The 22,644-nt window shown below is 38.7% G+C and overlaps 1 protein-coding gene across 16 annotated transcripts in view; it reads left to right on the forward strand.

The window, feature by feature from the left end:
• chd9 (chromodomain helicase DNA binding protein 9) overlaps positions 1 to 22,644 on the forward strand; it is a 277,289-nt gene that overhangs the window by 236,277 nt on the left and 18,368 nt on the right. For 10 of the 16 annotated variants that reach the window (XM_039762897.1, XM_039762892.1, XM_039762896.1 and 7 more), the window contains 12 exons: positions 1,876 to 2,043; positions 2,192 to 2,374; positions 4,656 to 4,766; positions 6,037 to 6,233; positions 6,851 to 7,050; positions 7,205 to 7,364; positions 10,436 to 10,525; positions 11,932 to 12,035; positions 12,167 to 12,284; positions 12,431 to 12,488; positions 12,871 to 12,919; positions 13,925 to 14,141. In XM_039762897.1, the coding sequence (XP_039618831.1) occupies positions 1,876 to 2,043; positions 2,192 to 2,374; positions 4,656 to 4,766; positions 6,037 to 6,233; positions 6,851 to 7,050; positions 7,205 to 7,364; positions 10,436 to 10,525; positions 11,932 to 12,035; positions 12,167 to 12,284; positions 12,431 to 12,488; positions 12,871 to 12,919; positions 13,925 to 14,141 (1,655 nt within the window). The remainder of the gene's footprint in view (positions 1 to 1,875; positions 2,044 to 2,191; positions 2,375 to 4,655; positions 4,767 to 6,036; positions 6,234 to 6,850; positions 7,051 to 7,204; positions 7,365 to 10,435; positions 10,526 to 11,931; positions 12,036 to 12,166; positions 12,285 to 12,430; positions 12,489 to 12,870; positions 12,920 to 13,924; positions 14,142 to 22,644) is intronic. The other 6 variants (XM_039762900.1, XM_039762899.1, XM_039762903.1 and 3 more) reach the window with 1 other exon arrangement.

Genomic DNA, 22,644 nt, shown 5'->3' on the forward strand with positions numbered 1-22,644 from the left:
GTCCTGTTCAATCTATATACATCAGACTTCCAATATGACTCGAGTCCTGCCATGTGCAAAAGTTCGCTGATGACACTGCTATTGTGGGCTGCATCAGGAGTGGGCAGGAGGAGGAGTACAGAAAGTTAATCAAAGACTTTGTTAAATGGTGCGACTCAAACCACTTACACCTTAACACCAGCAAGACCAAGGAGCTGGTGGTGGATTTTAGGAGGCCCAGGCCCCTCATGGACCCTGTGATCATCAGAGGTGACTGTGTGCAGAGGGTGCAGACCTATAAATATCTGGGAGTGCAGCTGGATGACAAATTGGACTGGACTGCCAATACTGATGCTCTATGTAAGAAAGGTCAGAGCAGACTATACTTTCTGAGAAGGTTGGCATCCTTCAACATCTGCAGTAAGATGCTGCAGATGTTCTACCAGACGGTTGTGGCGAGTGCCCTCTTCTACGCGTGGTGTGCTGGGGTGGCAGCATAAAGATGAAAGACGCCTCACGCCTGGACAAACTTGTTAAGAAGGCAGGCTCTATTGTAGGATTAAAGTTGGACAGTTTAACATCTGTGGCAGAGCGACGGGCATTAAGCAAACTCCTGTCAATCATGAAGAATCCACTGCATCCACTTAACAGTGTCATCTCCAGGCAGAGGAGTAGCTTCAGTGACAGACTTTTGTCACTGTCCTGCTCCACTGACAGACTGAGGAGATCGTTCCTCCCCACACTATGCGACTCTTCAATTCCACCCAGGGAGTAAATGCTAACATTTTATTTTAATTTTTTTCATTTTTATTACTATTTAATTTAATATTGTTTCTTTGGATCAGTATACTGCTGCTGGATTATGTGAATTTCCTCTTGGGATTAATAAAGTATCTATCTATCTATCTATCTATCTATCTATCTATCTATCTATCTATCTATCTATCTCATCTAGATATTGATACAGAGTGTTTAATAACTTAAACAACTTTTGTGCAGAAGTCATGAACTTGACAATTTAAAGAGAACACTTAATTTTAACCTTGCATATGTGTATAATAGCTTGTATGTATGATATCAATAATTATCTTGCAATTCAGGACATACAAACTTCAGCTATTTTTAATCATATGTTTTTGCTTTCCCACTCTCCTCAGCTCAGAATTTACAAAATTTAAAAAGACTAAATCTGAGAAATTTTGTATTAGAAGGAACTTTTTTTTTTAATTTAGTTGCACAGAGAGTATGGCTGATTTGATAAAGGGATATGTGAAACAGGTTTGCTTTGCAGATCTTTGCAGTTTCATGGTCAAAAATAAATAATGCAGAGAAAACAAAATTGCATATTTTCTGAACTTTAGTAGGGCAAAATATCATACATCTCCAAAAATTTGTAAGTAATAAGGGGACCCAAGAAGTTAGTTTGGTTGACACTAAGTGGCAGCAGGACCAGTGGCTGGCTTATGAATATGTGCTGTTATGATTACATGCATTTTTAAATTAAAAATTTGTTTAAAGCATAATTGTGGCTTAATAGCCTCTTATCAGTATCGTGTTATGTCATACTTTTTGCATTTTGACAGAAGGGACTTTGTGTTTTATTGCTTAACAAGCAGCTGGCTCCCTTACCTGGGTGACATATCTGTGAGCAGTTCATATATTTATGTAATCTTGATGCATGGAAAGATTTACTGTTTCACTTAAACATGGTGGATTTGGAAATCCTCATAAAACTAATGTTCAGATATCCTAAGAACTGTGTGAGTTCCATACATTGATTGCTTATGGCTGACAATTGTATGGTTTTCTGTAAAATTTATACAATACATGTAACTTAATGAATTAAAATTGTTTTACACTTGATTAATCTTTGGTTTATAATATGTCTTGGAACAGGCTCAAGCAAGGTGTCACCGAATTGGCCAGAACAAAGCTGTGAAAGTGTACAGGCTAATAACCCGGAATTCCTATGAGAGAGAGATGTTTGACCGAGCAAGTCTTAAATTAGGACTGGACAAAGCAGTGCTGCAGAGCATGAGTGGTAGAGAAAACAGTGTTGGAGGCGTGAGTATTCACAGTAGACTTTTGTAATAAAACAAGAACCTGCTGGGAAGAACATAAAGAAATGTGTTGACTTGGCTTAGGAGTATATGATGTAGAAATAACAGTGACTGTGTGTTGATATCTGCTTGTCTCTTATGTTTACATCCAGCAGATCCAGCAGCTATCCAAGAAAGAAATTGAAGACTTGCTGCGAAGAGGGGCCTATGGTGCAATAATGGATGAAGAGGATGAGGGTTCAAAGTTTTGTGAGGAAGACATTGATCAGATCCTTCAACGGCGAACTAAAACCATTACAATTGAGTCAGAAGGAAGGGGTTCAACTTTTGCAAAAGTAAGTCACTAGAAAAATCTACTTGTGTGTGTTTGTGCACGTGTTTGCTTGTGTGTGTGTTTGCGTGGTATAAAGTTAATAATTGCTGTTAGGGAAGATTCTGCAACCTTAAAAAATATCAATTACAAATATGACACTTAATTTTCACTGAGAAACTAAAAATTAGATGTCTGGAATGTGATTATTTATTTATTGATTGATTGATTATTAAATCAGCATCTTGTGCAAAAAGGACAAAGAAAGAGCTTTAAATATTGAGGGATTACATTTCTCAGCTTGTTAAGATACCAGACGATTCTAGGCACATGGTTGAACCTGGGATTCAGGAGGAGTAATGTGGATTCTGCCCTGGTTATAGAATAGTGCTACAGTACAAGAAGTAGATCATTATGTATTTTCTGAGCATAAGCTGTGGCACATAATTAAGTAGTTTGTGTTTGCATGCTTGTTGTTAAGTCAAAATCCTTAAAGTGGAGAAATGATTATTTTAAGAATGCATCTTAACTGCCCTTTTGTTATTGATTTTCATGGGTTGGATACCAAGATGCAGCCATTACATTATTATCATGCATTTAAGAGTGTTGGATCTCGTATGTTTGCAGATTGATGGGAGTATAATCTCTGGCACACATTGAAATAGTTCACAGCTGAATGTGATTAGATTCATGTTCTCAAGGGAGGAAACAGGTGATCACATTCACAGTTACTGGGTAGTAAATGGAACAATCAGATTTTCAAGCACAATAATGGGGTTCTTTCCTTTTGATTGATTGATCAGTCTTGAAGATTGATACAGCATTTCTGTATTATATAAAAACATTTTAAAGATCCCAGAGTAAAGTGGGGAAAGGATCTCTTACTCAACATTTCAGAAAAGGAGTGGAAGGCAGCCATGCACAGAATTCACTCTAGCACCATATGCACAAAGCATTCAATTATCCATCCATCCATTATCCAACCCGCTATATCCGAACTACAGGGTCACGAGGGTCTACTGGAGCCAATCCCAGCCAACACAGGGAGCAAAGCAGGAAACAAACCCTGGGCAAGGTGCCAGCCCACCGCAGGCATTCAATTATTCAACTTAAAATCTTTTATCAAGCACATCTGTCTCATTTAAAATTGTCCAAAATGTTTCCAGGGCAAGATCCAACCTGTGAATGTTGCAATTGAGCTCCAGCCTCATTGGGCCATATGTTTTGGGCATGCAGCAAATTAACATTATTCTGCCCCAAAGTCTTTAAATGCCTTTCAGACAAACATGGTGTCACAATCTGTCCTTCCACTAACAGCTGTCTTTGGTGGACTCCCAGATGGTCTTAAAGTGGGGAAGGAAAAACAAACTGTAGTGGCCTTTACTTCACTATTGGCACGTAGACTTATCTTGCTCAGCTGGAAGAATCCTAGCCCATCTCTTTAAGTCAATGGGTAACTGATGATATATTTGAAATTGGAGAAAATCTAATTTTCACTTAGAGGATCTGGTCATAACATTTTTAAAACCTGTCAATAAAACCTGTTGTCCTTGCTCTCTTTCTCATGGGTTGGGGCTGATTTGAATTTAGTTTTGTCAAGTTTGACTTGCTTGTACAGAATGTTACTTACTTTTAATACATTCAATAAAATGTAAAAAAAAACAATAAATGATAAGGGTATGCTAGGAACCTTCAAGTAGAACTGCTGCATTTCTAGGTTCTAGAGTAACCACTAGTTGTTCTGATACATTCTCATGCAAGGTCCCACAAGTGATATCCCCGGCATGGGCCAATTGGAAAACACTTAATAGCAGTCTCCGGTCATGCCATGGGGATAATATTGTTTGACTGATTTGAGAATATTTCAGTATTAGCCAGAACTATTTGGAGACTATTGCAAAAGGTTGATTGATTTAATCTTTCCAAATCCACTTTTTGCCATGGGGCTCCTCTAGGACAGATGTATGAATTGAACGTAGGTTTGGCTAAATCTTAGAATACTTACATTTGTCATGCTATTAGTGCTGTCAACTATTATGTAAAGTACTGGTCACCAACCAGTTAAACTCAGAGAGGTTGCGTTTTTCATTCTAACATTAGTGTATGTTTAGCCGGTCTGTTAAAACTTACCTTCAGCAGGAATGAAAGGTTTGGCCTTGATACCTCCACTATGCCCCTTATTTTCTGCTGCATCAGAAGAAATGTGGTAAACCTGCCTAACGTGTAAAAGGCCAGTGTTTTGTCTTTGTCCTTAAAGGAAGTTAAATTTTACTTTTATGTGTGTGCATTTTTTTTCTCCCCTGTAGGCAAGTTTTGTGGCATCTGGAAACAGAACTGATATTGCCCTAGATGATCCAAATTTCTGGGATAAGTGGGCTAAGAAAGCAGAGATAGATATGGATGCTATCAATGGTAGAGTAAGTAATTTCAAAACATATTGTGTTGAATACATGCTGAAACATTTCATAAGTTTGGTTGTAGTCCAAAGTTGTCCAATTACTGTAATAAAATAATGGATCATTGAATAAGAAAGTATAAGGAAAACTGATGATTTTCCATAGACTTTTTGGTTCAAAATGATACTCAAATGTCATTTATCGCTTTGCATTTGTATTCTTCTTTGATGATTGAGTCAAGCTATTAAAGAATGTTGGTCAGGTAATTGGCACGAAGGAAAGAATACTGGAAAACAGAAAATTGTGCTTAAAAAGAGAATGTGTTTAATTAAAATATAAAACTACTCAGCCTGGAAATTACTCACTTAAGAGGAAAAAAAACTTAGTCTCTGAAAAAAGTCTTGTGTATGTTTGGAAAATGGCATAATCTGTATATGAATATAGAATCAGACTTTCTACAATTTCTATAGTTTTTTCAAAAAATGTTTTAATTATTTCAGCAGTTGCACAGTTCTGACAGTATCAGAATTTGACTTTGTTCAGGATGTGCAATTATTTTACATTACTTTAGTCCTATGATTCTGTTAGTTAACTTAAACCTTCCATATCATAACATATCTTAAACACACAACTGCTTCAAAACCTATTGTTAATTTATCTCAAACATTTTTGTTAGTTTAATAGAGCTCTCATCTTTGGAAATCAAAGTTTATATTATATTTCAAAGCTAGTTTCATGTATGTGAAATGGAAGAGCTCTTCTGAGTATGATAGAATTTGCACAAACACTACTACACTCAGTGTTTTTCAGCACAACATTCACAAATGTATTAAGTAAAACTGTTTACCTACAATAATATTATGGGAAAGTAATGGTGAATTTTTGTACTTGTCTTGAAATTCAAAGTTTCTTTTTGAAAAAATTTGTATTCAATTAGTGTGACATACCTTCCCTTAAGTATTTCTGGTATTGTGGTTTGCCAAATGTAATTTGTAAAGGACTGTTTTGGAAAATATAAAGTAAAGATATTACTAAATAGTCAACTTTATTTAAAGTTTTTAAATCTAAAACACTTTGAGAAATTAAATATCGTATGTATAGTCAGGTATAAAGATAATGGTACTTGTAGATCATTACTTTTCACTACTGATTACTAGTTACTGGCTCTTACAAGATATGTAGATTAAACAAAGGATACTTGTGATCATGAATTGAATTTGCAGGTTAGAAAAGGCATGGTGAAATACATTTGGAGGGTTTTGTAAATGAGTTCTCTCATTCTGGTTTACAGAACAGTTTAGTGATTGACACACCAAGGGTGAGGAAGCAGACACGTCCCTTCAGTGCAACAAAAGATGAATTGGCTGAACTGTCTGAAGCAGAGAGTGAAGGGGATGACAAGCCAAAGCTTCGTAGGCCATATGACCGCCTTAATGGATACGGCAGGACAGAGTGCTTCAGGGTGGAGAAGAACTTGTTGGTCTATGGGTAAGCCTTCAAATCATAGCGATGTATAGTATAACCCCAGTTGTACCATGCTTTAGGAGCACAGACTACTTAACAGAGACGAGTTCAGTAAACACTCACTACAAATACATTTTCAAGGGTTATGGAAAAATGTTTCCTGATTGGTGGTGTTAGTAGAGGAGAATGTGATACACCACCCTGTCTAGAACTGAATCCCATAAGATTCAGCAGGAAAAAATACAAGCAAGATCTGAGCAATCTGCCCATTGATGCCTGCCTTTGCCTTGTATTTCATTCACTCATGAAAGCAGCTTAAGAATTCTTTAGAATATTAAAATATGGTTGGGATAGCACTTTCATATATAAAGTAGAACCTTATCGTTTGCTTTTGTATACATATAATTAGTTTTGTGGTGGTGTATTGCATAGTCATGATCAGTAATGAACACTCTGTCACTACAATAATGATATTTAGAGTTGCAGTCATAAGCCATTTCACTGAAAATGACCTACAGATTTGAGTATTTATTTCTAATGATACACAAGGGAATCTATTCATAAGAGAGAATTACTTCTCCTGCATATCTTACAAATTTTCATTGAAATCTTTTGCATAATTGTCTTTTTTTTGGGTCCAGGTGGGGGCGCTGGAAAGATATCCTGGTGCATGGCCGCTTCAAGAGGCAACTAAACGAGCATGATGTGGAAATTATTTGCCGGGCCCTGCTATCTTACTGCTTAGTTCATTACAGGGGCGATGAAAAGATTAAGAGCTTTATGTGGGATCTCATTGCTCCTACAGAAGATGGTCAGACCAAGGAACTTCAGAATCATCTTGGTAAAGATAAAATGTGCAATACATTTGAATAGCATGAAGCATGCCAGTATAAAGATGATATAATTCAAGGTGGTCCTCATGTCTTTCAGTGACACAGATACCAGCCTTATTACAGCTTCCTCAGAGATACCCTTTTGATATCTTCCATCTTCAGGTCTTTCTGCACCAGTTCCCAGAGGTCGTAAAGGGAAGAAAGTCAAAAACCAACCAAGCACGTTCGACATCCAGAAAGCTGAATGGCTGCGTAAGCACAATCCTGAGCATCTGTTACAAGATGACGGCTACAAGAAGCATCTGAAGCACCACTGTAACAAGTGAGTGTGATTCTTCATATGAAGAGAGTCATGCATTTACTACTGAAATGCACACTAATACAATATCATTGCTTCTAGAAGAGCATAACTTGTTTTGCAGTGTTCAAAATATTATTCCATCTATGTGCTATTAATTTTGATAGTATTACTTGTGGCTGTGACATAAGCAGTATAAATTCTGCAGAGGGTTTATTTTTATGTAACCCAACCCCTAAAAAAAGTCATCCTTTTTCAGTTAGAACGACTGGGAGCAAGGACTTTTCTGGATGGGAGAATGTCTGTCTCAGGGCACAAGCATCAGGCTTGTTAAAGTGCCACTTGTAACATGTAATTTCCATTCACTTTTTGTATTTGTCATAGAAATCTATTATAAGTATTCAGGCATTGGCCTTTTAGATTAAAAATTATTTGGCATATGTCCCCTAACATTTCTATGGTACTGTGCATATAATATAGTAGTACCTCCCTGGTGTCTTTTCAAGCCCAGGTTCACACAAGTAAAAGTTTGGAAAATCTAAATAATGAGGTTTTACTGAACAAAAACAGAGTATAAGAAAATAGTTAAGTAGTACATCAGATATGTCACAAAGTTATCTCCATTGGGCATAGCTAATACAGGCATTGAATTCTTTGCTGTTGTGGGGTGGGGTGGCTGTCCTAGTTCTCTATGTACATATACTTCAAAAAAAAATACATACAGATGCTACCTTCCTCCCTGCCAGTCTAAACACTGCACTGGCTCAAATCCCAAGTTCATGACCTTTGGTTACCTCTCCCGCCAAACCATGAATACATTTCTAGGTTCAAAGGAGAATCTTTTAACCCTCAGGGCTACCGGAACTTTTTGCTTTGTTAGCAGTCACTGAGGCCTTTGCACATCTGTGCTTTGACCTTGTTGGGATAGTTTTCTGCCAACTTAGAGTTCCCTCATGGGGCACCAGTTAGACTTGTAATTTTCTAGCTTATCAAAGTCTAGACCTTAACATTTACCTAGGCATGATTGTTAGTGTCTGGCTTAATGGATGAGATTCTCTGTTTTTCTCATGTCTGTCACACTTTCCATCTAATGCAGATAATTTGGGAGAATTGACTTAAAGGGCACTTTTTCAACCTACATGGGCTATTTTTTAAATGTACACCAAATAAAGTATATTAATCTTTAAGAAAATAAGCCAAGCAAAACAGATAGGCACAAGATAAATGATTTGGTTCTGGCAGAAGGTCTGAATATTGTGTAATTATTTACCTTGTTGATGTGTTCCAGGGCTGGTTGGCGTATTATTAAAACTATTGTAAAAATGCATTATAGTGCATTATAGATATTTTTTTCCAAGTGTGTATAAAGAATTTTTGTGAGATTAGATTGAAGTTATTTGGTTGTTTTCAGACTAGTAGGACAAAAATACTGCAGAAAACTTTATGAATAGGATACCACATTCATAAATAAACAGGTGATGAATAAAGACAAAATATAAATTTCCATGAAGCTTCTTGATATCACCACATCAACCTCAACTCTAACCTTTAAAGTATTCTTTCACCCGCCCAAAGTTCTTTTTTTTGTCTGCTATCATAAAGTATTTTATACTTAAAAAAATGCCCAATGATTCCTTTACCCCCTGCGCATTAGAACAGGTCATCCATCTGAAGCTAAGCATGTTTGGGCCCAGCCAGTACTTGGATGGGAGACCAACAAGGAACAGATTTGGTTGCTGCTGGAAGAAGTGTTTTTAAGGTCAGGAAAGGGAACTTACCCTGTGATCTAAATGTGGATCCCAAAGCACCAGTGCACTGATGGGGACAAAGTGCTGTAAAAATGGCAGCATCCTTCAGATAAAATGTAAAATCGAGGTCCTAGCTCTCTCTGGTCATAAAAGATCCCTAGGCATCCTTCATAAAGAATATAGTGTATCCTAATGTCCTTGCTAAATTTACCCATCATGGCCAAGTAATTCTGGACCGCTAATTGATTAAATGTCTCTCACTGCTTCACCACCTAACACCTAACTGGTGCAAAATTGCTGATGTTGCATCATCCTGGTGGATGCTGCACATTAGTGGTGGTTAAAGTGGCTCCCCACTCTCTATGCAAAGCACTCTTAATAGTGAGAAAAACTGCGATATAAATGTAAAGAATTATTGTTGCAGAGTGTTGGTTCCCTGCTGTTACATAAAATAAGCACCAGAGTGTCAAGTGAACCTGTATTTATGTCATAGATATATATTTTATTGTTTGGCTATTTATATATCTCAGTTCAATTTCTTTCACATATGTAGTTTTAATATGTCATTGCACATTAATATATATTTTCTAAATCATGACATAACTACCAAAATTAGGTTAATTTGTAATTCTGAATTGGCGGAGTTTGATTGAGTGTGGGTGTGCCCTGAGATAGACTAGTGTCTGGTTAAGCTTTGGAGCTTAGAAACCTGAATTAGATTAAGAGAGTTTAAAAATGGACAAAAGTACTTAGCTACATCGGTCAACATTTAGTTCAGTTGCAATTTGCCTATATCAAACAGAATGGAGTTTCACACGCTGAATCAAAAGATTAAAATTTATTTTAAAAAATGTATGATTTTAAATTCACGTCTGATTTCCTTTTACCATGTCTCATGTAAATGTTCATCAATTTGTATGTTTTTATTTTTAAGTGAATGGAAGAAAAAAATGTAAAAGAATGAGATATTTAGTTATGGTTTTTGTTTAGAAGTTGTTCTTCTGACTTTTATGGCTTGGTAGTGAAAGCAAAGTAATTGGCTACTAATTAATAAAGTGGTTGTCATGTAAACCTGCAGTCACAACCACCATCCAAAATCTGAGTTTAAGGCTATTGACCTATTGCTTTAGAAATCTTTTCAGTGGAAGAGGTAATAAAAATAAACAGTACATGCTACATGATTAGATAATCTTGTGAAGTACTGGGCATAACCAAGATTAAAATCCACAGCAAACATATATTGAGGACTGTGTAATGTATGAAGAAGGCAGCCATTGTGTTGTTAGATCTTTGCCCTGGTAATTCTATATAATGTGTTTTAATATTCGGGGGCCCATGTGTCTGCAGGGTGCTTCTCAGGGTGAGAATGCTGTACTATCTGAGGCAGGAGGTCATTGGAGATCAGTACCAGAAGGTCATTGATGGTGTTGATCACAGGTAAGTGTACGTGTACACTGGTTTATTTGTATATATTTTTTCTTACATTTGTGTGATTGTATCTGTTCTAGAAGAAAATTTAATCAGTCAATAGCAGATGTTAAAGTTTTTTTATCTGGGAACAACTTTGAAAAGTTAATTAAGCTCTCAGGAAATGTAGCATTGTTTTTTTGTTAAGCTGAGGTTTTAGAAAAAAAGAAGATTATAGTAGTAAAAAGGAAATTCATAGCAATGAAAAATGTCTTCAATGCACAAATGATACAGATCACCTTATGTTGTAGATGTACTGTATATTTAGTGCTATATGTTTAAAATCAAAAACAAACACGGTCAATAAATATGTATTATGAAACATCCACAAATAAATTTACTGCAGATGCTTTTATCCAAAGCAACTTACAAAAGAGGTAAACATAATCCATACCACAGAGAAAGTTCAGCTAACACTGTTTTTGCAAGAAAATGTCTGTGCAAATATTTTTTTAATTATTATGTAAATGTATAAGGTGTCACTTAATGTATGAAGTATGTGACAGGACTTTTCAAAATGATTTTAGAGACTGAACAAAACAGTAACAGTTTAACAATATTACATTTTTTAACTGAATAACACTGGGGGATTCCTCTTCCAAAACATATTCATATAGTAGCTTTTCTCATGGTTTAGTGTCATTTTGTTAGTGCTTTGTTGTGGCTAAAGCAAGTCTTGCTTGAAAGTCATAGCAATTTTTTTGTCCTGGTTTTTGGGTACATTAAATTTGTTTCAGGGATTTGTGAATTGCTCTAAGATGTTCCTGTCTCTGGATCTTTTATACAGTAACAGTAATAGAGCCTTTAGGCGTAAACCCAGAAGAATTAAGCTGAGAGAACTTGTGCTGACTAAACCTTGAGATCCTGATAATTACTTTCACATGATGCACTTCTTCATAACAAATCTGTCCAACATCTCATCAAGCCAAAACAGCTTCCATAGTATGAACATAAATCCATTCTGGAAACCACATTGTTTGGTTTCATGTTTTCCAGAATAAAATGGTGAAGGACCCTATATTTTATATTGGTACAGGCAATTGTGGCAGTAATAAAAGAGAGACCACCCATGTGGTATCATTCCAGAATGAAACAGTACTTGTTCAGATTACCTTTTTCAGAGTCAAAAACTGCAATTTTTTTCTGTTATGTCTTAAATAACCAAATATTTACCCATACAGATAGTATTTGTTATGAATCAAATGGGGGTAATTTATATCTATCACTTCCAGATATATCAAATGTAATTAGGTCAAAAAGTCAATGCACATTATTATAGTTTACTAGGCTAAGAAAAAGCCAAGTCTGCATTTTGTACATATGTATGGAGAAAGTCAATGTCTAACATAATTCCTGATATTTTAAATTATTTACAGTGAGACTGAAGTTTGGATTCCAGAGCTTGATCACTCGGAGCTTCCTGCAAAATGGTGGGATAAAGATGCAGACAAGTGTCTTCTGTTAGGTGTCTTTAAGCATGGTGAGAGGAAAAAATAACTTTACATTTATGTACCTTTAGAAAATGCCACACAAGAGCATCAGTGTTACTTGTGACATCAAACCTTGTCGGGTAAACTGGTTACAAGAGTTGTGTTTCCCTAATTCTTCCAGGATATGAAAAGTACAACACCATTCGTGCAGATCCTGCTCTCAGCTTCTTGGAAAGAGTTGGCAAACCAGACGAGAAGGCAATTGCAGCAGAACAGAGGGCCTGTGACTTTATGGATGGGTGAGAATAATTATACTTTTAGAGTCTTTGTGTTTTGCTTTTATTTCTGAAGAACATCATTAGTTCATTCTCATTCTATTCACTTTAATTGTCTTAATATATAGTTTAAATAAACCGTTTTAAGTATTTTTTTTTTTCTTGATCAGAGATGTTGATGATCCTGAATACAAGCCAGCCCCAGCGCTATTAAAAGATGACATTGAGGTAACACTTCAGTGATACTTTTAAATTTCATCAGCCCATATTTAGATTAGACATTCATTTAGTAAAAACTAATTTCCTTCACCTGGCTTTTTATATGTACACTATACAGTAGAATTCAGTAGCTATCTAGACTTAATAGGAGTTAGAGTTGGGCTGCAACCTGCTCTGCATTGTCTTAACTTCCCAAGAGTCCTAATGAAGAGACTTTTTACACAGGTACCTAAATGCCTAAAGGGTAGGTGTAAAGGCAGCATTGGATCATCTTTGCTCAGTATGGTCTCAACATTTTGGTTGTCTGTATGAATAATTCTGATTTGTCTACTTTGTAACAAAGTATCAGTTGCCTTGTATTAGGTGAATGATAATTAATTTTGTGTTACAGGATGATGCATCCTCACCAGGGGACCTAGTAATTGCAGACAGCAATGGAGGTGAGCTTAACAAGATACACATTAGATTCCTGTTTCTTTTTTATCTATTTAGAATACTGTTTTATCCAAAGCATTTTACAGATCGACCAGTTTGTAATAAAACTTTTTTCCATATTTTCCTATTGCAAGCAGTTAGAATGACATTTCCTAGAAATATATTTTCCCTGTAAATTATTTTCAAAATATTATCCGTTTTTGTAAGTAGGTTTAAAAAGAAAAAATGATATATCTAGTGTTAATATTTCCTAAAAATCAAGGCAGGACACTTTGTAATAGGTACAGTAATTCTACAAGAGCATAACATTTTCTGAGGGAGAAATATATTTCAAAGTACTTAATTCTAAATTAATTTTTTGCCCATGGATTGAAAATTTGGTGATTGGAGTTTTCCCAAAAAAGTATCTAAAAACATTAAATACACTATTTCAGTGACTGAAAACTAAGCCTCTCCTTCATTCCTTCCTGTTTTTCTTGTTATGAAGCATGTTCTTGTCAAGCAGTTTTAATCAGGATCATGTGTCATTAATGCTACAGTACACACTAATGTCAATGTGACATGACTAAAGAGGGCAGAGCCCTTACTAAAGATAGTCACAGTACAACTGCACACACTCCTTTACTGTAGGAAGGAGGCTCATCCATTTACAGTCTTAGAGGAAACACAGCAGGAAATCTTGTTTGGAGGATTGTAGTGATACAAACTAATTTCTCCTGTTAAATGCTAAATTAAAACTTCGACTCCAGCTTCTATTCGTAGTATTCTGTAGTATTCAAAATTGATTTTTCTTTTTATCTTTTTCTGGATCATATAAATTTCTGATTCTTGTTAAAATGAAGTATATCTACATCTCTCTTTTTCACATATTGACTTACTGTATTATTTTAATAATATATTTTTATTTACTGATTTGTTTTATTCTTTTGAATTTTTCCTTGTAAACAAAGAGTTTGCTTAGTACAAAATATCACTTAAGTACTTTCTTCCTCTTTATTTTCTCTTGACAGATGCACACATCATGGAAGGAGATGCAATGTATTGGCCCCCTTCTTCTGCCTTAACCACACGCCTCCGCCGCCTTATTACCACCTATCAGCGAAATACAAAAAATAGGCAGATTCAGCAAATTCAGCAAGTCTACTTGGCACAGCAGTGCCTCCAAACACCTGTCTGTGAGGAGACCATTACACCCAAGATGGCAGCCAAAATCGAAAGACAGCAAAGGTATGTAAATTTTGAGGCCTGCAGTTCTCTGTACATTATTAAACAGCAACTTGTAAAGATTATGAACCTGTTATTCTGTAAAATCTGGAACATTAATACAATTGTTTATTAATGTTCTATAAGTAAAGACTAACACATTTTGTTTTCAGCCAAAGATGGCAAAAAACAGGAAAACTTTAAAGTACTTATTGCCAAAATGAAAAATGTTCTGAAAGATTTAACAGTACTTTTGGCCATAGATGAAAATTTGACTTTTTTACAATTTAACTTTGCATTTAATACTCAAGAAAAAATGAAAAGCACAGAGCTATTGGATCATCACAATAAAACCTAAAAAGTAGGATTATTTTTGATATTTTTGTCATCCATGGACTTTTGGGGGGGTAAACTGAAGCAGCACTTATCTATTATACAGTGCCTTTTACACAGTACCTATTACACAGTGTCTTTCATATCTATCTATCTGTCTGTCTGTTTCTTCATTCCAAATGCTGTTGTGGCCCTTGGCTTGTCCAGTACCAGACCCATGGGACAAATCTAGGCTAAAATGTATTATACCCTTTCCACCATGCTTCACAATCTGATGTCAGCTTTCTAATATCTTCTGTGCTCCAAAACGTCAATTTTTGATATCCACAATCCCCTTATTCTTCCTTTTAACTTGGACTATAGATGTGGAAAAAACAGGAGCACATGCCATCTAAATTTTATACTACGCATGTCTCTAAATTGCCAATCCTCTGCCAATTTTCCTTCAGGCCTGAAAATTTCTCAGTTACTTTCTGATTAAATCGAGTCATTTCACTAAGCCTGACAAAAAATGTAGCTTCATAATATAATCTAGATCAGTGTTTCCCAACCTGTTTTTCTGTAGTGGCACAGTTTTTGTAACCAAAATTATCCCAAGGCACACCACTACCTTGCTAATCACAAACACATACCGTATATCTTCCAATAGTAGCCCCGGCGTTTATTTAAAAAATTAGTTGGACGGCCCGGCGGTTGTTGGAGACTGGCTATTATTCGCCTCGCAGACGGAATGGTGATGGGTAAACGGGGTTCATTTGGCAGTAAAATACAGTATGGTACCATATTTACAGCCACAAAATGTAGGCAACAACACCGGATGAACATTTCAGGATTTAATGAAATTATCAGTACAGCAGTATGGTCTTATTAAAGCAGTATACGGTATTACCGTAAGCATGAAAAACAGGTACGGTAGACATCAACTTTCTTGCCAATGATGCCACCAGCACTGGCCTGCACCAGTCCGAATTTCACACGAAAGCGCTCATCAGCCTGACAAGTCCCCTGCGGAACATAAGGAAATGCAATAAGCTCCAAACTCACGCATATACGTATACATTACGACATGAGATTGGATAAGAAACAATAAAGTACAGTACTTACCATCTACTCGTCGTCTGAATCGGTAATGATTGCTTCGAAAAGGTACTTACCGTATGATTCACTGCAGGAGGGTGGTAGCCCAGGTGGTACGAATGGAGGATTAGCATACGAAAAAGGCGGTGGGTCATTGGAGATTGGCGTTTACTACAGGCTGGCGCTTAAAGGAGACCGGCTGCTATTGGAGACCGGCGTCTATTTGTCACGACATCTCTTCAAACCCGGTGTTTATTGGAAGCCGGCCACTACTAGAAGATATACGGTATATAACATACACGCAGGGCTGGCACCACCATTAAGGCAAATTAGGCATTCACTTAAGGTGCAGATCGTAAGGGGGTGAAAAACCAAGCCTTATTGGTTAGCTTCCAAACAGTCAGTTGGTGCACAAATTAACTTGGCCTAGGGCACAAAATAACTCAGCAAATGCAATCCATACACATGCTCTTTTTTTGCCGAAAGATGCAGGTACAAAAGGAGCTCAGAAATCAGAGTTCACAGACACGGCACTTAGTAAGCACTCTGCCTCAGAGGTAACTCCTATGCCCACTATCCACCAGCCCTGTGAGGCTCACTGACAACCACACACCCAGGGCAGATGGACTCTAGCAGCCAGGAGACACATCTAAAGTGCTCTAACATGGCGGGCAAGGAGCTGCTTTTATACCAGCTTCTCCAGGTACACCTATCCTCTTCAGACAGGATTCGACCACCTGCGGAGCTTGTCCCTCTCAGGTTCAGGTCCAAGTGTGCTACACTGTTATTTCCATGGCCCATCTGGGTAGCTCCAACAGCAAACAACAGTGCCACAGCACACTGGTATAGATGACTGTGGCTACCTTCATGCTGCTTGCATTTTTCAGGAAAATGTTTTAGGTCTGTACCCCCATTGCTGTCCACAACCCTTCAACACTAGGGAACAGCAAACAGGAAAAGCAAACAAGGCATTAATTACACCACATCCAGTTTGCCAACTCCATTTGCCCAAACAGGAAAAGCAAACAAGGCATTACTTACACCACATTCAGTTTGCCAACTCCATTTGTCATAACAAGAGCGGGGGAAAAAAGTCTGTGTATAAGCTGTGATCGAAAAGAAAGTCACAAATACAAAATAAAGATTTGGGGACCATCCCTGTATATTGTCGTGCAGACAATATTGAAAAATGCAGTGATTCAAAGTCCTGAAAGTACAATGAACAACTTTACTGAAACAAAATGGCGGTTTTATAGAACAAAAAACAGGTGACAGGAAATGGTTGGCAAAATGGTGACGTGGCAACAGTAACCAGAAGTGACGTCATTTCGAGGAGCCGGAAGTGAGGTGGTTTGTGGGTGCCGGAAGTGACGTCATCACAGCCATTTTGTTTCCTGTTGGCAAAAGAGAGTTCAGGTAAGTACCATGTGACATCCCCTTATCTCGTGATGTTTTACTCACCTTTAGGCTCTTTGACTGCCTCCTAATCGTACATGTGTGACATGACCCCCCAAGCCCCCTCTGGTCGGGCGACCTGCACCAGCGAGGTCATGGACACGAGAGAGTTAGACTCACGATGAAGAGACATCCACTGCAAAGCGGCATGATCCGTCACCAGAGTAAACTCGCGTCCCAATAAGTAGTATTGTAAAGACGTGATAGCCCACTTGATTGCCTAGGCTTCTCGCTCCACCGCAGCATACTTGGTCTCTCGTTCCAACAATTTCCGGCTGAGGTACATAACGGGGTGTTCAGCACCGTCGACACATTGGCTCAGCACGGCACCCAATCCTGTGGCCGATGTGTCGGTCTGGAGAATAAAAGGAATAGAAAAATTAGGTGATTTCAACACAGGTGCTGACGTGAGGGCCAATTTCAGGTCACTGAATGCTTTGTCCACCGCATCATCCCATACCACTTTTAAAGGCGTTCGTTTCTTCGTTAAATTCGATAAGGGCGCAGCAATTTCAGAGAAGTGCAGTACAAAACAGCGATAGTAACCCACCAGCCCTAAAAATGCTTGAACCTGCCTTTTATTCATCGGACGGGGCCAATTTAAGATGGCATCAATTTTATTACATTGTGGTTTAACAGTACCTCCACCCACCACGTAGCCTAAATATTTGGCTTCCTTCAATCCGAAGAAACATTTCTTCAGGTTAATACGAAGCCCGGCTGACGCTAGTGTGGAGAGGACTGATTTAACCTGCAATACATAATCCTTCCATGTGCCGGAATAAATGACAACGTCATCCAAGTAGGCGGCACTATAGGAATTGTGTGGCTGAAGCAGTGTATCCACCAGACGTTGAAAAGTAGCTGGTGCCCCGTGCAAACCAAAAGGAAGCACCTTGTATTTCCAATGTCCACTGGGCTTACTAAAAGCGTTTTTTTCTTTAGTGGAGTCCGTTAAGGGAACTTGCCAATACCCTTTAGTCATGTCAAGAGTAGTTAGGAATCGAGTGTTCCCTAACCGATCAAGTAAATCATCCACTCACGGCATGGGATACGCATCGAACTTAGAAACCTGATTTAGTCGTCGGAACGTTGCAAAACCCTCCACGAGCCATCAGGTTTTTGAAACTAGGACAATTGGACTAGACCAAGGGCTATAACTTTCTTCAATAACCCCTATTTCCAGCATTCGTCTAATTTCCAGCTCTACTTCCGCTTTCTTTGCCTCCGGGAGCCTATAAGATCTCTCTCTGACAATCACTCCAGGGTCCGTAATGATGTCATGAACAATCAACGCAGTACGTCTGGGTGTCTCGTCCACAACTTTAGGGACAGACAAGATAGCCCATTCGAGATCTTGTCATTGTTCAGATGTCAAATCAGGACCAAAATTCAGATGTGCACATGACATGAAAACAGAACTAGGTTGTCCGGAGGAGGGATCAATGTCCCTGTCCTTCCACGGTTTCAGTAGGTTTATATGATACACTGTTTCACTCAGTCGACGATTAGGTTGTTAAACCAAATAGTCGACGAGTCCTTTTTGTTCCTTTATTTCATAAGGACCTTGCCAGTGTGCCAACAATTTTGAATGGGAGGTTGGGACAAGCACCATTACACGACCACCCGGGACAAACACCCCAAATGGTGGTGTTTCTATTATAATAACGAGACTGCGCTGCTTGTGCTTTTTCTAAGTTGTCTTTTACCCGTCAGTTTGCGGATGATAGACTGACGTTTTCAGATGTTTTATACGGAGTAATTTAGCAATTTCCCTGAATGTCTCCAAAGTGAAAGGAGTCCCTTGGTATGTTAAAACCTCTTTGGGGATCCCAACACGAGCGAATATCCCTACTAACTCCTGTGCGATGGTTTTTGTATTAGCTGAGCGCAAAGGAACAGCTTCTGGAAAGCGAGTGGCATAATCAACTAATAGTAAAATATATTTAAATCCTTTTAACGAGGGTTCAAACGGTCCTACGAGGTCTATTCCGACTCTTTCAAATGGGATATCAATAAGGGGAAGGGGAACGAGAGGAGCTCGAGTCCGTCTGGGAATCTGGCGAAGTTGACACTCCGGACAAGAAGCGCAAAATCGCCTGACCTCCTCATTAATTCCCAGCCATTAAAATCGGAGCTTTATCCTCTTTAAAGTTTTATCGAAGCCCAAATGGGCTCCCAGAAGGTGAGCATGTGTTAATTCACACACTTTTCGCGAAAAAGTGCATGGGATTAACAATGATGCTCGCACTTCACCCCTGTGTTCTGCCACTCAGTATAACAAATCATTTTTAATAACAAAGAACGGCGTGGGTGGCACGGGATTCAGAGTTGTATAACCCTCGGTGGACACTATAGCATTCCTAGCAAACTTTAAGGAATCATCGTTTCAGTGTTCTCTTTTAAAGGACGAGGGTGTTAGAAGGAATTGGAATGTTAACGCTTTAATTGGGTCTTGCGCAACCTCAATGGGAGGGGCTACTGCCTCCACGTCCTCCATGTTAACTGTATTAGCTCCCACAGAGGACGATGGGACATCGATTTCTTCGCACTGGGTGCTAGTATCCACCCGTGTTACTGAGGGACATGACATGGAGGCAGTCAGATCAGTTTGTTCCATCATTAAGCCTAAATATTTCTTTGGTACAGTTACGTTTTTACCGCTAATAATTTCATTCCAGTCCCTACCAAGTATAACTGGAAACGGAGGATCCGATAACACAGCCATGGCCATACTTGTTAGATTTCCATTTACTGTCACAATACATCTGGCTTTTTTATAATACCGGATATCTCCATGAATACATTTTAGACTGGTTTTTATTTTAGCCCACTGTTGCAGTAAAACGAAACGGGTATCAACAATAGAAATGTTACTCCCGGAATCAAACATTGCCCTTACCTTTCTGCCATTTATAATAACTGCACCTGTATAGGGGAGAGACAAAGGGTTACTCACGGTGGCACAGTACCTTTCCCCCCTTACCAACGAACAATCCATCGGTTCAAAGGAGCAGCTAGGAGACAGATGTCCAACCTCCCCACACTTGTAACAGCGGGGAAGATTGGCTGGTCTGTCCCTTCTAGGGACGGCAGGTTCGGGAGCTTGTCAGGGGGGCTCAGGAGCTGCCCCACGTGCTTTATGAGTTCGGTGAGAGAACCGTTCTGATCGCCCCGATTTGCAAGCCGCCCAATGACGCTCCGCGATTTTTATAAGAGAGTCCATGTCCTCGTAAGTGTGTTTCCGGACTTGCTGGGCTATGTGTTCGGGGAGGGCATGAACAAAGGTCTCACACGCTAGTATTTCGGCCATCTTATGAGAGTCATTGACGTCGGGCCGTAGCCAACGACAGACCTTTCCCCAGGCTTCAAAGCCCTGGGTTCTCAGTGGCCTCTCAGGGTCAAATCGCCACTCCCTCCACTCTCTTGCCTGCTGCTCCGGAGATACGCCGTAGCGTTTAAAGACCTCTAGTTTGAGAGCGTCATAATCAGCAGCCTGCTCCTCAGTTAAATCATAATAGCTCCTCTGCGCCGTTCCCTTCAGGTAGGGAGCCAGTTGGTACGCCCACTCCGACCTCCGCCATGCGTTCCACTTAGCGGTGCGCTCAAAGATCAAAAAATACGTTTCGATGTCATCAAATTCAGTGAGAGTTGTCAAAGCAATGGGTGGTGACCGAGCAACCTCCGTCTGCATTCTAGCTGCCGAACGAGCCTCCGATTCTGCCAACTGAGTCGTGGTCTCCCCAATGTGAATTTTTAGGGTCTGTAAATCTCCCATGATCGTGGAGAGAACAGTATTCAGGTCTTGGTCTTCTGACATCTTGAACAATTAATCCTGCCGACTACGCCAATTGTGATTGAAAAGAAAGTCACAAATACAAAATAAACATTTGGGGACCATCCTCGTATATTGTCGTGCAGACAATATTAAAAAATGCAGTGATTCAAAGTCCTGAAAGTACAATGAACAACTTTACTGAAACAAAATGGCGGTTTTATAGAACAAAAAACAGGTGACAGGAAATGGTTGGCAAAATGGTGACGTGGTAACAGGAACCGGAAGTGACGTCATTTTGAGGAGCCGGGTGTGAGGTGGTTTGTGGGTGCCGGAAGTGACGTCATCGTGGCCATTTTGAAAATCCAGAAGTTGCAGGATTATTTCTCTTCTTGTTTCCTGTTGGCAAAAGAGAGTTCAGGTAAGTACCACGTGACATCCCATTATCTCGCGATGTTTTACTCACCTTTAGGCTCTTTGACTGCCTCCTAATCGTACATGCGTGACAAAGCTCATATTTGATCTCTTGTCTGCTGCTGAATTCTTACGTCAGGTTGGTACGGTCTAAGCTTGTTTTATCTCTCTTTTTTTTTTTTCTTCTTCTTCAACTGAGTAACTTATGAAGGGGTGTTTCATTAAAGAAATAACCAAATTTTTCACTTGAAGTTGCCATCTCCCTAAAGTCGCTCTTGCTTATCTGTGGTTATATTAATGACCAGTGTGAATTTTGAACCATTGACATGAATATGAAATAATGCGTTAGCGATTGACCAATCACATTAGATTAAAAAAACCTAAAACAGTACTAATTTGCTGCCAATAAATGTGGAAGTGTCTGGGGCACTCAGATCTGAAAGCAACCAGTTAAGGGCCAGCCTCAGGTCACCTACTTGCTAAAAGATCGAAGACTTACATACACTTTAATTTGGCCGGGCCAACGTCCTCCACTCAGGAAATATAGGTATTCACATAGAAATTCACAACCGATTTTTAATGGAGGCTGACATGCGCTAATACCAGGCATGTTGTGCAAATAAACCAATTTATTTCATGATTATTTTGCATTACCTAATTAAAGTAGAATTTTTTAAATATTTGAGAGGGCAGGGGGCAGCACTCCAGTGCTCCACATTACAAACCACCGCTGGGTCCAGACTGTGTCCCATAACTGAGCCTACCCTTTTAAGTAATGAGTTAATTTGTGGGCCCCTCCTGAAGTGATGTTACCAATTTAGTACACCACAGTGCAGAAAATTGCACTGGCCATCACAGAGTTGTAGAAGATGAAAAGGATGTCACTTCCCACATAAAAGGAACTCTTTCTCCTGAGCAGAAAGAGCCTACACTGCCCTTTCTTATATAGTTCCTCTGTGTTACGAGACAAGGCCAACCTGTCATTGATGTGGACCCCCAAGTACTTGTAGGAGTGCACCATCTCAACATCCACTGCCTGAATAGTGACCGAACACAGATTTGGTGCAACAGAAGTCAATAACCAGTTCCTTGGTTTTGCTGATGTTAAGATGACAATTCTCTTTACACCAAGAAACAAAGCTCTCCACCTGACTCCAATACTCTGCCTCATCCTCCCATAAGTACAGAATCATCTGAGAGCTGGCTCACTAATAAATATCTGTAACCATCTGTCTTCTCTAGTAGCACTTGAAAGGATTGATCTGTCCAACTAACAAAGAAGTACATAATTTTAACATGCCACATTGAGGGCGGCATAATTGCACCCCTGCAGTGTTTAATGTAAAGTAAATTAATAGTTATTTTTACTGCTATAGATTGTTTTTACTTTAGGAATTTGTTAGACATCTGTTCTAGGTCCATTTCAAAGCTACAGATTTTTTTTAGCATTTTTTGTCAGAAAGTTAGAACATA

This window comes from Polypterus senegalus, chromosome 9 (assembly GCF_016835505.1).
Source record: "Polypterus senegalus isolate Bchr_013 chromosome 9, ASM1683550v1, whole genome shotgun sequence".
NCBI lineage: Eukaryota > Metazoa > Chordata > Cladistia > Polypteriformes > Polypteridae > Polypterus > Polypterus senegalus.